This window comes from Molossus molossus, unplaced genomic scaffold, assembly GCF_014108415.1.
Source record: "Molossus molossus isolate mMolMol1 unplaced genomic scaffold, mMolMol1.p scaffold_m16_p_3, whole genome shotgun sequence".
Lineage (NCBI taxonomy): Eukaryota > Metazoa > Chordata > Mammalia > Chiroptera > Molossidae > Molossus > Molossus molossus.
The window spans coordinates 32,308,233-32,325,019 of NW_023425366.1; the positions used below are offsets into that span (position 1 = coordinate 32,308,233).

At 41.1% G+C, this 16,787-nt stretch overlaps 1 protein-coding gene across 1 annotated transcript in view; it reads left to right on the forward strand.

Moving 5' to 3' along the window:
* Positions 1-16,787, forward strand: part of SEMA5A (semaphorin 5A) — a 428,940-nt gene that overhangs the window by 377,973 nt on the left and 34,180 nt on the right. Inside the window, exon 16 of the mRNA XM_036280207.1 lies at positions 1,250-1,397. Coding sequence (XP_036136100.1) covers positions 1,250-1,397 — 148 coding nt within the window. The remainder of the gene's footprint in view (positions 1-1,249; positions 1,398-16,787) is intronic.

A 16,787-nucleotide genomic window follows, 5' to 3' on the forward strand; every position in this document is an offset into this window, starting at 1 on the left:
AATTATGCTCCCTAAATTACTTTTCCTGGTTTCTGGAAACCAACTGCCATTGGCCCCTGTTTTCCACGCACAGATAGGGCGGGCTGTCCTGCACATCCTGGACTGTGTCCACTTCCCGGTATTCATCTCGGTTGGAAACCTCTGTGACGGAAGCACTCTTTGTAATGCCCTTTGCATAGTGCCCTTCAGAATTATCTGTTTATTGAGTGTGATGACATTAAAGGTAACTGACAGCCTCGTAAATAGGACCCTCTGCCTCCTGTTTCTAAAGGCAGATGGCATGGGTGGGAGAAAGACAGAAACATCTTACATTCTAGTCTACTCTAGAAGCCAAATTTGTGCTTAATGGGTGGACTATGGCACTTAAATAGTCATTCAAAGTGCTTGGTGTGTCTCACTAAAGTTGGCTATGTTCAGAGTAGCACCTTCCTCCCTCTGGGCTGCAACCTGTAGAACACCGGGCTGTTTCTCGGTTTTGTTTGTTTCCCTCATTTCACTTGTACTATCAAAGAATGACTCACATACCATTTACGAAGCCCTTGTTTATTTGGCTAAAAATCAGCAATATGAATGTAGATGTAGAAGAACAGAAATATGTTCAGTCATAAAAATAGGACTAGTACTTGTAAATAGTAATTCAGCTCTTTTTAGATAACCAGTAGTCTAGAGCTAAGGTTGGCCATTATTCTGGAAGTCTGCAAATAAATTTTAAAATGCAATAACCCGAGCAGTATATGGCATGAAGCTTAATGCTAAAACGAGGCTTTAACTTTTCTTTAACTTATTATATTAATAGGATTATGAGCCTTACTTGATTCATGGATGAAAACTGAAATCCAAATACACTTTTGCTGACTTTGTATTCATAGCCTGCTTTATCTTTCAATGTTTATGTTTAGAAGATGAATCCCTGACCTAGGTATTTTTTGTGTGTTCTCATTTTTGGGTGTCTATTTGAAGGGTTTTGTTTTGTTTGTTTCTCCTCTAATTGGCTGCACAGGAAGATCCATTCCGCATTGTGAGTTTAGCATTTTCTTCACCGCCTCCCATGCATCCCATTGTCTGTGCACACACAGCATGGCCAGCGTCACATCTGCCTTCCGTACTGAGCAACCACTTCAAATACAAAGCCCCTCCACGCCGAGCATGCCCATGCGTTCGACATCTGGTGCAGGGGCGGAGCCTGGAAGGTCTGGGGCCTCACATTCCACTGAGCACTTTCCTTTTCCTCTTGCTTTCCCCGTTATAGATACTGCAATGAGCACCTGCTGTGCCCCCCACACGTGTTCTGGACAGGCTGGGGTCCTTGGGAACGGTGCACAGCCCAGTGCGGGGGCGGCATTCAAGCTCGCCGCAGGACTTGCGAGAATGGGCCCGACTGCGCGGGCTGCAATGTGGTGAGTAGAGTCCTCCTCCCCAGACCACAACCTAGAACTGGGAGCGCAGAGTCAGCACACGCTAGATGTTTTCATACCCAGTGCCCTGAACACACAAGATACACTGCGAATACTTAGAGCCCCACAAATACGAAGTGCCCCGTGAACAGGACACGTGCAAACATTAGATGCTCTGCGGACACTAGGTTATCTGTGCACACTACATGCACTGTAGATATGCAATGCTCTGTAAACATGACGTGTCCAGGCACTAGATGCTATGTGTACAATAGCTTCTGTGAATCAGATTTCTCTGGTTAAGGAGAATGTTTGCAGGAAATACTGGAATTTTAGAGTATCCTGGAAGCACTTTGAATTCAATATTCTGCCCCAGGAGTTTTTGTGTTTCCATTTCTGAGCTATGACAACTTCAGCCTGCTTAACTCTGGTCCATATATTTGGTTTGGGGACATTGGATGCAGTTGCTATACTGAACCCACACCAAGGTATAGAATGCAGGATGAACCTGAGACACTGGGGAGTGAGAAACTTGATGGGATCATTGTCAGCGCACAAAGGTGCCGATCCAGAGGGAATAAAAGACAACTATGTTTTGTTTTTCTTCTGCTTTAGCAAGTCATGTTTCTTTAAACACTTTAAACCCTCCAGTAAAACTCCACGTGTACGAGCTCCCTCCCAAAAGCTCATTGTTGTTCCTCCTGTGCCGCCTGCCAGGGTGACTTGTACCTCTTTTGCCTTCCCCTGGGGCTGGCACCTCAGAGCGGATGCAGAGACAGTGGGGGAAGTTTGGCATGGGAAGGTCTGGCTGGCATCCTTGTGCACGAATCTTTCCGGTTGCTCTTTGCAGCAGTTTGATCTCTTAGCTGATGAAGCTGTGCGATGCTTTTGTGCTGCTGGAAAGCTTGTTTTTTGTGTGTGAGAAGCAAAAACCACACACCCCAGACCGCCTTGGGAAATTTGGAGAGAAGAAGAGGTTATGAGGTGCTTTGCCAGATATTACTTTGACCCAAGGAGTCCTTTGTTATTGGGATTTCCAATTAGATTTCTTTCCTCTGCACCGGCAGATATTGCAGTAGCTTCAATAGAAGCTGTTACTGATTACAGAGGCACTTCTCTCCAGGTTGGCCCGAACTAAATTTCAACCATGAAAAATCTTAACGTCCAATTGCGATAACATGTTTATTGATATTTCAGACATGAAAGGTAAATCAGTGAACGTTCTCTTGTTCTTGGAAAACAGTTCAAATGTGGTAGCTTTATTCTTTGCTGAAATATATCATTTCCTGTTCCCGGAGGCTTAGAGTCTGAGCCTGGGATCTTCATGCCCCAGATCGGGCTGTCTAGTCAGCTGGGCAGCCTCAGAGGTGAGAACCTGAGTTCATCTTACACTTTAGTTTCTAAAACTTTGCAATATATATATATTATATATGAGAAAACTTGTCAAATCATTCATTTTCTTATTTCAAATTAACTTCAATAATTACATTTACAAACCATTTAATGAAAGGAAAATTATACTAAGGAAATTGTAGCATATTTTTGGTGTAGTCACTGGATTGTATATATGCATGTATGAGATAGACGTGACTATAAAAGTAAAAATTGAATGTCTTCCTAGAATGTTAATGTTATTGCTTTATTTATGTCTAAGTTCACAGAATTGAAGTTTATGAAACAAATATAACAGTTTTCAAATCCAAAGAAATGTCATGTAAATCTTCAGTGAGCCTAATGTCAGTTCTTCAGTATTTTAGTTTGTTTATTTCTATTTCCCATCAACGTTAACCTATTGGCCACGTGCTTCCAGGAGGGTATTGTTGTGGCACAAAGGAGCCATCTACTCTTTTATGGTAGAAGCACAACCTTTATTTTCCTTCCCATGTGGCTTTTCCAGTTTATCCCAATGTCTGTCTCCTCTAAGGCAGGAATGCCAGCCCAAGCTGAGGGAAAGGGATGAGGGAGGGGCTTGGTTTCTTTGGAGTGCTTAGAAAATATGCATTGTCAATTAAATTCCTAAGTGTATTTGAAAATAATAGCTATTTAAAGTAATATGTTGATCTTCATATTCAAACTACACTTTATAAACCTTTGGCCACAAAGTGTGCATGTTTTTAATGGAGGTGTTTTATCAGGATTGTAGCTGTAAGTATAGGTAATGTATTGATTTTAGAATCATGAAGTTGGTTATCTGCCTGCCAATATCTCTCTGGATGACAAGTCAGGTGCTATTTCTGAATTTGTCTCCTCCTCTAAGAAAGGGGTGACAGTCCCTTCTTCCCATAATTGCTGTAAGTGTCCTATTTGGTGAGGGAGTGAGGTTCCAGTGAAGGTCTCACTTTCCAGGCCTTTCACTGAGTTCCCTTCCCACGCTCATTTCTCTCCTTGTTATTCCGGAGCTTTGGCTGCTTCTCTGAGCTCAACCTTATTAAAAATGTCAATGAAGTGTGATGCTAATGAAATATTATTTATACAGTAAGGAACATGTTTGTGGACAGTAAAAGAACTCAAATTTTTTGAGTATTCCAGCAGCTTATAGAGAAAGAGTTGATTTCAAGTTCAAGTATGAAGAATATATAAAAGACTTTTGAATCTTTACTTGCTCTGACATTTTAAAAGAAATTTTACAAAAAGATTTTCCATTTCACCTGTGAAATTCTTATGTCCTGTCTTTGAATATATCTCCAAGCTTTTATTTAGTTCTCCGTAACAGAGGTTCAGTTCAGATGGATAAGGACCCTCATTGAGAGCTAGTAGTATTTTTGTGCGTGTGAAATTCTGCTCTTTAAGCACCAAGCACTGATATCTCCTCAAGATCCTGGTTTTAGTTCTTTTGGGTAACTGTGTAGAAGTGAGCTTGCTGGGTCATAAGGCAGTTCCATTTTTAATGTCTTGAGGAAGATTCATACTGCTTTTCACAGCGGCTGAACTATTTTTCATTGTTGACATCAACAGAAGTTTCAGGGGTGCGGGGAGTTCTATTCTCGAGTAATATAACAATCAGGGCAAATGTCTTTTTTTTTTTTTTTTTTTATCCTCACCCTAGGACATTTTTCGATATTTTGTTCAGATAGAGTGGGAGGGAGGGAGGGGGAGAGAGAGAGAGAAACATTGACATGAAAGGGACACATCGAGTGGTTGCCACCCACACACCCAACCAGGGCCTGAGACAAACTGCAACCAAGATACGTGCCCTTAGCAGGAACCGAACCTGGGTCTCTCCGGACCGCAGGCCAACGCTCTAACCGATGAGCCAAACCGGCCAGGGCAGGGCAAATGTCATTTTATGTTTTGTTATATTTAAAATTATTTTTAAATTAATATTTTATATTAAATATAAATATTACTTTATATTAATTCTACTTGGCATATTTGTGTTTTATTTTTAACTCGTTTTGATAAACTTAATAATTGTTAGATCGTCTTAGATATCCTGACACTGCATAATATCAAATGAAATTAATCTCAGTATACTTTAGTTATTATTTAGGCATGTTATCTTGTGTTGTCATGTTTCAGTTTACATTGAAATCCTGTGTTACATAACAAAATAATTAACTTTTATCGAGCACCTACTGCATGCCACACACTACACTAAGAGTAATTAAAATTTATTTTATTTATTCTTCCTGTACACCTGCTAGGCAGTGAAGATGTTTACATTATTACTTGTATGTGGGGATGGGAAAACACAACGTGAGAAAGATTAATGAACTTGGCCAGTAGCAAGTTGTGGGTGGGCGGCTGGGCCAGCTTTTGAGCTCAGGATCTCTGGACACAAATAGAATTTAATGACAAGACTCCATTTACATAACTTTTTTGCTCATTGTTAAGTAATAAATGATAGGTCTTTATTTTCTTTATTCTTATTTAGTACTAAGTGTTTCTTAAGAGACAGAGGAGCGTTTTTGTCTTTGAATAACCCTTCTCTCGTTCATTAGCACTCTTGAGTTTCATAATGTTGTGGTCATATTCTCTCAGCCAACCATGAGAGTACTATTAAGAGATTATTATGAGCATGAAAAGTAATTGAAGATAAACTCATAGCAAATTTAATTCTATGTTTAGCCTGAAAATTACAACACATGGAAGGAAAAAAGACATATATAATGTTATGTTGTATAAATAGAATTCTGAAGTTAATGTAACTCAACATTTTCTCAAAGGCTTAGCTGACGTGTGAAAGAATAGAGCTAAAGACAGTGTTAGATACAGCAAAGGTCATTCCAAAACAGAAACAGACTCAGTGTTGTCAGCCCCATATGTATGACTGAAACATCACACACAATGGAATCCCGCTGACCAAAAGCTATGATATACAGTATCAACAGGGACCATAGAAGAGATTCCTGCAAAGAAACCAGACCACTGAGGGTCCAGAAAGGTCAAGGAGAAAGACAGTAAAGTCAAAACATGTTGTCAAAGGAATTCTGTGGAGGTTAATCAGAGTTGATACAACATACTAAAAATTGTTTGTGTCACTGTGGATAAACTTAGGAGCAAGTAAAACCTGGCAATTGGTAGTTTAAATAGATCAGGATGTATGAAGATATGGACAGTATTACAAAATACCTTATTTTTGTGTGAGACATTGGAAATTGCAAAATATTTTAGAAATGTCATCTCATATATTCCTGATTTTTCCAAATAAAAAAATCAGGGCTCAGAGAAAACTAGTTACATACATAAAACCTTGTAGCTGGCAGAGTAATATCCCACATCCAGGTCTTCTCCCCCTCGGGACCTTAAAGGTCCAGGATATGTAGCTTCCTAGAAAACACTGGGCAAGACTGTGAGACTGACCAGCAGGATCTAGTATCCCACACCCACAAAGCTAGATGGAGTCAAAGGCAGTTATCTCTGGCAACCCCTTTGTTCTTATTAGCCCTAAAATATCTTTAAAGAAATCATAGCTTCTTGCAATGGCACCTACTTCTGTTCAGACGGAGCAGAATGGCACCTCCTTTCTGCATAAAATATAGAGGAAATGTAAACTGAGAAGTGACTTTTATTTGCTTTTGTTCCCTTTGTACAATATAAGCCCAGCGCATTGCTAGACTACAGGTATTTGAACATTGCTAGTTTTGTACTAAATTATGTGTGTTAGTTAAAGTGTTATTATTTCACTTTGAGTCAAGATCCACTTCCCCATGTTTATTCGCTGCCCCTAACAATACACTGAAGGCCCAGTCAGATGCTGGCCTCTTGTGCAGGCTCCTTGCTTGGGCTACTTCTTGAGATGCATATTTTCCCCTTTCCTTCCAGGCTATGGATGCTGCCTCTCAAATGCCACTTCACAACTGATCATAGAAGGCATGCTCTTTCTTGTTGCTGTGTCTATTGGAAATGATCTAAAATTTTTATGTGATTCATTACCATGAAAGCTCAACAAAGGACCTTGACCTTCATGATAAAGGTCACAGTATGAACTCTTTCACTGCACTGTGCTTTTAAAGGGCACTCACTTACATATACAGATATTCTTCTGCAAGGGACGATCGACCTAGCTTAAGCTTGATTGCACATTCATAAGCGTGGGAATGCAAAATTTGCTTTCTTCATGTTATAGCTCAGTGAAAGGCTTGCAGTAATGAAAGATGGTCAAGGTAAAAATGTCACATTTTGTTAAAAGAAGCTTGAGTATTTTGAAAGAGTTGATATTAGTTCACAAAAATCAAGTGGTACAGCAAGTGGCCACAAAAGCGTACGTTTTCTGAAATTTAGCACTGAAGCTGATCAAGTTTGAGAATGATGCATGATGCAGGGGGAGAGAAAAGGAAAATGATGGATTATAGGAATTAATTCATCAGAAGTCTGTCTCTAGAACATGTAAATATCGTCTACAATCTCGGAAATTGTGACCGATAGGGAGGTCTGGAGGATTTCACAAAAATGTTTTATTTATAGAGTTTTAAGAGTCTGTTGCACAGATTTCTATGGCTGTACAAAAAATCAGGCTTGTTTCTGCCTGTGATAATTCAAATACAGCAATTTCAAAGTTAATTGAAAGGAGAAGCTGACATGAAGAGAGGTTTTCTGCTATAAAAGTGACTTAAATAAGACACACAGAGAGATATTTTGTTTACAGTTTGCTAATACTTTCCATGATCTATCTTTTCCTATACCTGACACTAAAATACCTAAATGTACTTAGGGAAAAAGTATTTTTACTTATAACAATTTCCACTAAATAACCATGAGTTTAAAAATATTTTGTAGGTCTACATGAATACATAATATCCACAGAACAAACCCATTTTTTAAAGGCATAACTAATACTCAGTTATCTTCATTTGAAACAGGAAACCCCAGGTCTCTGTTTTAAATTATACCAGATTTTTAACTGCTACAAAATGAATAAGTAAATATGGCTTTCTAAATATAATACCTTAGTAGGTGTTTTTCCAAACACGGTCAGGGAATATTCTTTTCTAAATGCATCTTCCGTCTTTGATTGTAGCCCTGCAGACACTACTGGGCTAATCATGGATTATCTGTCCATAGAGAATTCCTTGTGTGGTCTAGTCAATTTAATGTCCCTGCTAAATTGAGCACTTATTTTGGTCAATTTCTGTAGCTCACCTTGTCTGCTTCTAGTTGCACTGGGCAACTTGCCACTACAATAAAAGAGAAGGCTCTCTTAATTTTTTTTTTTTTTTAATCCTCACCCGAGGACATTTTTCCATTTTTTGTACAGATAGAGTGGGAGGGAGAGAGAGGAAGAGAGAGAGAGAGAGAAACATCGATGTGAAGGAACACATCGAGTGGCTGCCACCCGCACGACCAACCAGGGCCGGGGACAAACTGCAACCGAAGTACGTGCCCTTAGCGGGAACCGAACCCGGGTCTCTCCGGACCGCAGGCTGACGCTCTAACCGCTGAGCCAAACCGGCCAGGGCGGCTCTCTTAATTTTTAAAAATTATTTGGTTATTCAACCAAATTGGCTTTTACATGATGTGCTGAGATGCTGTCCCTCTCTCTGGAAGACAAGGGCTTCCTGTTGGAGGTGAAGGGGGAGTTTGCAGCATGAAGATTGAGCTCTTGCATTTATTTGCATCTTTGGGTACTTCCATCTCCCCTCCAACTTTTAAAAATCCTATTTAGTCTAGCACCTTACTGTAGAGGTTAGACTATGTTTCCAGGAGGCATTTTTATGCATTATAGCAGCTTAGGCCATGATTACATGAGAGCCCTCTGCCACTCGGCCATCCCAATGTGAGACCTGTGGCCCTACCGTGATCGTAACTCTGCTCAGCTGACTTACAGAGAAGGTGGAGAGAAGCAGGGATCCGACCCAGTTTAGGTTTTATGTTAGAGAGGTCTGAAACCTTCTCTAAAATCAAGTAAATAAACAAGCAAACAAACCTGGTGACACATCCCTTTAAGGAAGGCTTTGTCATTTACTTAATTGATTGTGCTTCTTGTGGTGTGGTCTGCCTTTGGTTTACTCAGGCTTGCTGGATCTGCATACAGCACAGTCTGCAAAGGTGTTTGCCTAAGCTCACAATGATATAACCAGAATCTGAGCATCTTGATTTTTCATCATTGTTTAATAAATATTACGATGAAGTGTCTAGCCCCTGATGGGCTCTGTGGATAGCAGGACGAAGAAAGGAACCACAGTCCCCACTCAGAACTTAGGACAAAGCCCTCACTTGAGGAGCTTAAACCGAACTGGTTTGTGGATCAGTTTGTTCAATGCCTTATTATTATTATTTTTTTTTGTGGTGCTGTTTTTTACAATGTACTTTAATACCAGTTTCCACTTAGCGAGGAGGGATGTGATGTAGAATTAGTTCACATGTATACAAGTGCAGCCAGAGGATTTTCAAACGAGTTTGAATCACATTATACTTGTCTTTTGGTTTGGCTCCTAGCAGACAGCTGTTCCTTTTGGAGAAGTAATCTAAGGGTTTAATTACATCAATGATATGTTTTAATTGCTATTTTACTTAAGATTTGCATTTCACATTTTATTATTTCATCCGAGGGCCTCCAATGAAATTATTGAACATGTATAATTTTAGTTGTTAAAACAATTCATACGCAGAATAATTTTCAAAGCAACGTGTAATTAAGCAAAGAAGGAAGTGACAGATGTTAGCGCACGAAGCATGGTTTCGAAACACTGATTATTTTCACAGGTACCATTGTTTCTTTCCTCTCATGTTATCCTCTTACTAATCCTACACTTTCTAAGCACTTGAGCCTCTTCTATGTGGATACAAGGGAGAATGTAAGAAGTCAGTGCTACATGTGGATATTATAATCTTTGTAAATGGAAACACAGTGGTGCATGTAGAAGCCTCAACATTTGTCAGAAAAGAAGAAAAGCCTATTTATGTTGCTTTGTGGTCCGATGATGTGCCGCAAAGCAGACACTCTTCGAGCAGTCGTCTCTTCATTTCACTCCACGGCATGTTTTCTTCTAGATCTCTTTGCCTTGCAGAATCTCTCGAGGTTCTGATTTGAAAGAAATCGTTGCAGTAAAGACCCTTAACGTTGGAATTCGCTCATGCCATGTCACATTCCCACGTTACTTTATGGGCCATGCTGCGTGAGAAAGCAGCGTCTCGCACACTCCTCTCTGCATCTTGCTTCTTTCATGATGTGAAACAATTTCCACATCTGTTCCGGCCCATCCTTGTCCATGACGCTGACCAGTTTAAGGCGACTGCAAAGCAGTCTTCCGAGGAGACAGAAAGGCAGTGGCTGAAAGAAGGACGCTCTGGAATCTACTTATGGAATGATTGAGGCTGCACATAGGAAACCAGCTGCGCTTGAACCGTAGCTTCTCAACAGAGAGGGAGACAGAAATAGAGGGGCAACCAGATGGAATCCAGGCCTCATGAGGAGACTTCTGATGTTCTCCAGGCAGTTTTCCTTATGGAGCTTATTTAGTTGATTTCTTTCTCTTATCCTTTTGCAACTACTAATACCATTTACTGAGAAAGCCCTGACATCTGAAAGTGAAGAGGGGGAAAGGACTGTGCCTATTACATGAGCCTTCTTTTTTTTTTTTTTTTGTTAATCTTCACTCAAGGATATTTTTGCATTGATTTTTAGAGTGGGAGGGAGGGAGTGAGGGAGGAACATTGATGTGAGAGAGACACATTGATTGGTTGCCTCCTGCATGACACCAACCGGGGCTGGGGATCAAACCTGCAACCCAAGTACATGCCCTTGATCAGGAATCGATCCTTGGGCTGATGCTTTAACCATTGAGCCAACCCAGCCAGGGCCACATGAGCCTTCTTTAAGAATTAATTTGTCTGATGCTTGGTGTGATCCCCTGTGGTATTGTTAATTTCTAAATAGCTTTACTTATGGAAGAAAATAACATTTTCAATGACTTTTGCTACTGATCCATGTCTGCCATCATATTCTTTGTAGAATTTTCAGATCTTTTCATCTGTGTATGTAGTAAACCCAGAATGTTGAATACTTATCATGTGTAGAGAACTGTCCTAGGCACTATGGAAGATACATAGATATAGGCAATAAAACTTCTAACCTCAAGGACATGACTTTCTAGCTTCAGAGAAAAAAAAATATAAATCTAATGGCTACACTAAAGGAAGAAGCTGGGAATGCCATTGGACCAATTACGAGCGAGAGATTATCTGTGGCTGGATAGGTCAAGGGTACCCATGAGGTGTGGCCAGGATTTTGCCAAGTTGAGATGGGAGCTTCTTTGTGCAAGGAACATGAGTGAAGAGTGAGGATCAAAGGATGTGGGGTACATACTGGGAGCCCTAAGTAGTATCATTTGGGTGACTTGAGGATGTATAAAGCTATGTGGTCAGACACAGATTTGGAAAGTCATTTGTTTCACTTATAAAGGTCTTGAGTACCAGGCTGCAGGGTGCATAGTCATTCAGCTCTCATTGGTTTGCAATTGCAGTTACATAATTGGAGACACGCTAACTTTCTTGGGTTAATATTTCCATGATTTCAAATGTGTAAGCTGCATCATATTTTTAATAAAAAAAATAATCACATTGATTTTATAATCTAAAGGAGGCTGTCTAGTATATACAAAACCCTAAAGACTATTCTAAAAAAAAAAAAAAAAAAAACCTATTAGAAAAAATAAACAAATACAGTAAAGTTGCAGGACACAAAATCAATGAACAAAAATCCACCTCATTCCTGTATACTAACAATGAGATTTCAGAGCACCTAATTAGAAAAGAAAATCTGAGTTTAGTATTTTAAAATGGCAGGGATTCCAGTATTTGAGCTCCCTTTTGTAAATAATTCAATGGCTCTGAGTCCTTTCCAGACCAACATGCCCATGTCAGTCAAATGCTGTCTTATTTCCCTTGGTGCGTTTCATGCACAGCAGCCCGAGTCCAGCCCAACTTTGCTCCCTCAACAAACATGTCTCAGGCCAGTATGAGGATGAGCTACAGCTTGGAATATCGGCTGATGGAATAGGAATCTCATTACATTGCTGTCCTAGACCTCAAGGGGCTCTCAGCTTTGGAGGAGAAAGAAAATTAACAACCAAGTAACATCAACTCCAGGTAGAAAGTGCCACACTGAAATCCAGGTACAGGTGCCCACAGGTTGGAAGGAGCCAAGCTTGTAACTTTAAGGCCCATGTACATGGAATGGGTTTCTGTGGGAAAGCCTTATATCATCGTTTTAGAATAAATCATTTGGATGTTTTGGTGGATTACTGAGACCTGGGAAGACCAGTGGTCAGTGGGATTTTGGATATAAATGGTGTCCCCAATAGTTTGCTTCAACAAAAGAGGGACTGGCACTGGGGTTTGCTGAGGATCCCGTGTTTCCCTGGGGATGCATGTGGCTGTGGTATGCTTCTGGCCCCAGGACTCTGAGGATGCCCCCTAGCTACACTGAGGCACGCTCATTGTTTTCTCTGCAGGATAGGGCTTTGCCTCTGGACCTCCAGTACAATTTTTAGGTTTCTCCTGTCCTGTGAATCCCAGTAGTACCAGAGGGTCACTTAGCCTGCTCATTTATTAAACTGAAAGTGTAAATATTTTGACCATTGGCATTGATACTATACTGTGTAAACCGCAATTCCTGGGGCTGAGAGATGTAATTTCTGTTTGCCTTCATGGAGGGACTTGGCAGGGCTTTCTTGGATGCACATATCTTATGTGACCTTCTCAGGGCCTCTCTCACTGTCTTGTTTGTTTCCTTGATGCTCATAGGTCATATTATTCTTGGTTGTGGCCCATGAATCATAGCATGAGAGGATTCAGGCCACGAGAAATCCCATTTTATCCTAAATCAAATTGTTAACTTAAAATTCTGGCACATGACTTCTACCTTTTACCTGTATCTTTGCAAAACAATATGATTAAGGAATTCATGACGTCCCCAGTAGACGCTGCACCTTGTTCCCCAGTAGGATCTGCAACTTCCCTTTCGTGGCTTTTATGCTGATATTTGCGTAGGGGAAGCCTCTGAGCAGTGTGGCTCTGAGTTTACTATACAATTTCTGGGTGTTGCCTCATTTGCTTGAAAGGAATCCAAATTAACTTCCACACAAGTACTAAAGTTGAAAAGTATGAGTTTTCCACATAAATATTTACAGCAGGACGAGTACTCATAAGAAAGTTTTACAATCCTTGTACTTTGTGGACATTTTATTTACGTCTCAGTGGAGGACAGTTTGCTTGACAGTTGTAATCTTGTCCTCCTAACTGTCAGGATGAAATGAAATCATTGGTGAGCCTGAAGTTAGAGAAAGCTGGGTGATGCTTTTCCACTAGAGAGGGGAGGTGCCCCAGCAACTCGGGGGCACTTTGCTGAGTATACCCTGGGATTTGAAGTTCTCATGGATAGATGCTCTGTCTGTGTGGCTCATTACTGTGTCGTCAGCCGCTGCTCAGTGACTGGCACAGAGTAGCTGCTAAATGAGTAACATAACATGCATGGGCAGCATTCACATTGAGAGAGAACAGTCACAAACTTGGACCAGCAGTAGAGATCAAATCTTTTCTCAGGCAGTCCCCAAATCATCACCATCATTTTTGAAATAACACATGCAGAGAAGGATCAGTTCTTCAACATTTTTAAGTTTTATTTGTATCTCTCTACCTTAAACCTTTGTCTGCCTGTCCTCATGGCCACCTCTTTTCATAGAGGTCAGGTGTCAGAAGCTAGAGCCAGTTAGAACAGCAGGGATCCTGAGGGTAGGCCAAGAGGGCCTTCTATGTTAAAGTGAGGGCTTCTGTAGCAGGTTCTCCCAAGCTGATGTGTCCAGTGGTTGAGTTGTTTGGCGAATGATGTTGACTCCGAGGATTAGAAATGGTTAAGATCCAGGAGCATTGCTAACCCGTAAGGTGCCTTTGTAAGTTTCCCTTCTGAGGGTCACCACACCACGGGATCAGACCTTGGCAGGCGGCCAGCATGTTTGTATGCATAGCATGGTGCCACTTCCTCTAGGTCCAGGCAGCCCCGTCCAAGGCTTATGGTTTAAGAGAAGACACAGGCTGAATTGCAGCCCTCACCACCCCCCACCCACGCCAGGATCTTCTGTTGTGCATTGTCTATATGTGCAGCTGTGTGCAATGCTCATTCTTCAGGATTTAAGTACAAATGAAAATTATACTTAATGTTTCCTTTTCCCTTGGGTTCCTATGTTCATATTCATAATATGACATTTATGATGGTGAAATGAAAAATTTCGTAAATAATACATTTTGTATTAATAAGATTAAGAGAGAAAGAGTGATGCTCTGTCCAGTTTGGCTCAGTGGTTAGAGCACCAGCCTGCGGAGCAATGAGTCATGGGTTAGATCCGGTCAAGGGCACGTACTTTGGTTGCAGTTTGTCCCTGGCCCCGGTTGGGGTCGTGCAGGAGGCAACCACTCAATGTGTCTTTCTCACATTGCTGTTTCTCTCTCTCTCTCTTTCTCCCACTCTGTCTGAAGATAAATGTAAAAATATCCTCTAGTGAGGATTAAAGAAAAGAGAGAGAGAGAAAGAATGTTACAGTCATTTCAATAGATGCAGAATAAATGTTTGATAAAAATTCAATGCTCATTCGTAACTGTTTTAAAAAGTCAATAAACCGAGTAGATGGGAGCATCTTTAACCCTTTGAAGGTTACTATCAAAGCATTACAGAGAACATTATCATAGTGATGGCAGCAGGAGACTTTTCCTTAAAGTCAGGAAAAAGCTGAGGGTTTGCCAGCCTCTGTAAGATTCCCTGCTGTACTGGAAATCACAGCCAATTCAGTACAACAAGGCAAAGAAATAGGAGTTGTGAGGTCAAAGATGGGAATCATTTATCCCAAGGCTTGCTGCCAGCTGGTTACCCATGTCTGAAAGATCAGAGCCTGTCCCTTAATGACTGGTCCTTGGGTGTAGTGTGGCAGTCACTTAGAGCAGTGCTGGGCCAATGGTGCCATGCTGAGCCCCTGCAGGAGGCTTGCGGGCGCTCAACTGCCTGGGCCTCCACCCCACTTGGACCATCGCCTCTGGATCTTTATCCGTTTGTGTACTGTTTACTGGTTGAACGAGTATTCACTACTTATAAAGATTTTGAGCACCGTCGAGGAAAAGTTATCAAAAATCACACAAAGCACCGTGGCGTGTTTCTGACGCGTGGACGCCTCTGGCCCCGGTGCGGGCGGAGTGCCTGCCCTGTGATAACTAGCAAGCATCCGGCGCCTGGCTCGAGACAGAAAAATGAGACATTGGCAGCCGCCGCCTTCACAAACTTCCCAATCCATCAGGAAGGCCCCTGTGCGGACCCGTCATTGCAGTGCTGGCCAAGGGACAGTGGAGGCTCCGGGGAGGAGGTAGTTTCCAGGAAGTTTTAGGAGAAAGCCAGCAGATTAAGGAAAGGCAGCCGCGGTAAAGGCATAGAGACCTGAAGTCACAGCATGTGTCTGTGGTCTTCAAGACAGGTTCGTGTGGCCGGGACACAGGCCCTGAGGTGGGGGAGGGGGGGTTTGAGACAAAGCCGTTGATCTGATTTTTGAGTTATCTAGAAACCTGAGCACTTTCCACTTTACTCTGCCAGTAACATGAGCCATACGGAAGCAATTAGAAACACCGATTAGCCCAGTGTTTTTCTAGATGGGCGCCGTGACCCACCGTGCACCAAAGCTTTCTCGAGTACCATTTTGATTGTAATTTTGTGGAATTGTATATATAGATATAATTACATGTTAAATATTTTAAATACATATTTCGTCTTCTGGTTGCTGGTGTCCTGCCTGCCTGTGCAAACTCCTGTTGAACAAACCTCACATCTCATTCCCTTGACTGTCATGTTCTGTCTGAATGTGGGTAGAGCATTTCAGGGTGTAATAAAGACAAAGAACCTCTATTACTGAGGGACAGGCTAAAAGAAGAAAACTACTTTTTTTTCATCACACTATAAGAGAAAACTTAGATGTCTACAGTCACCCTTATATCACTTATTGTTTTATTTTATAGACTAATATTTGTAAGAAAATAAAGCAATTTAGAAATACTTGAGTCATATTTCAGAAGAGCCAGCACTTTTACTCAGCCACCTTATGGAATTTTTTCCCTAAATGAATAGAAATTGAAGTAGAAAGCACTCAATACTCTTGCTTAAATTTTGCAATGTGTCTGGGGGAGAAAAATGAATTTTAATGTCATCCACAGTACAGAATCCTAAATATTTCAACTGGGACATTTTCTGCAGGCCTGAAAGATGGCTTTGAATAAGAAACTCCCTTACCTTGTTGAGGAAAAGACGCAACATTCTCGAACAAGAGCTTTGTGGCTGCATTTAGGGGTAGGGAACATCCAGCTTGCGGGCTGTATGAGGCCCACAAAATCAATACGAGCTAACATCTTACGCCTCACAAAATTAGCCTGACCAAACATAGCAGTCTAATTTTTGAGTTGATAATTTGGTATGGCCCTCAAATGATGTTATAAACATCCAAATGGCTGTTGGCAGAAAATAGGTTTCCTACCCCTTCAAATAAGCGACTTCCACCATGTGTTTATATTTTCATATATAGAAGTGCATTTATATAGTGATGCTAGTGGGATAGAACATTTGTATAGTTAAAAACTAAGAAAGGGCCCTGGCTGATGTGGCTCAGTGGTTGAGCATCATCCTGTGCACCAAAAGGTCGCTGGTTTGATTCCCTGTCAGAGCACAGGCCCAGGTGGAGGTCTCTATCCCCAGTAGGGAGCATGTAGGAGGCAGCCAATCAGTGTTTCTCTCTCACATTGATGTTTCTATCTGTCCCTTCCCGTTTCTTTAAAATTAATGAAAACATATTTAAAAAACTAAGGAATGGCTAGAACAACATGCATCTGTGACTAAAATATGGATTTGGAAGACGTTTATCCACTTTATTATCTAATCACCATTTTATATTTTAGGAATTTATAGCAGAACGATTTTCCAATCAT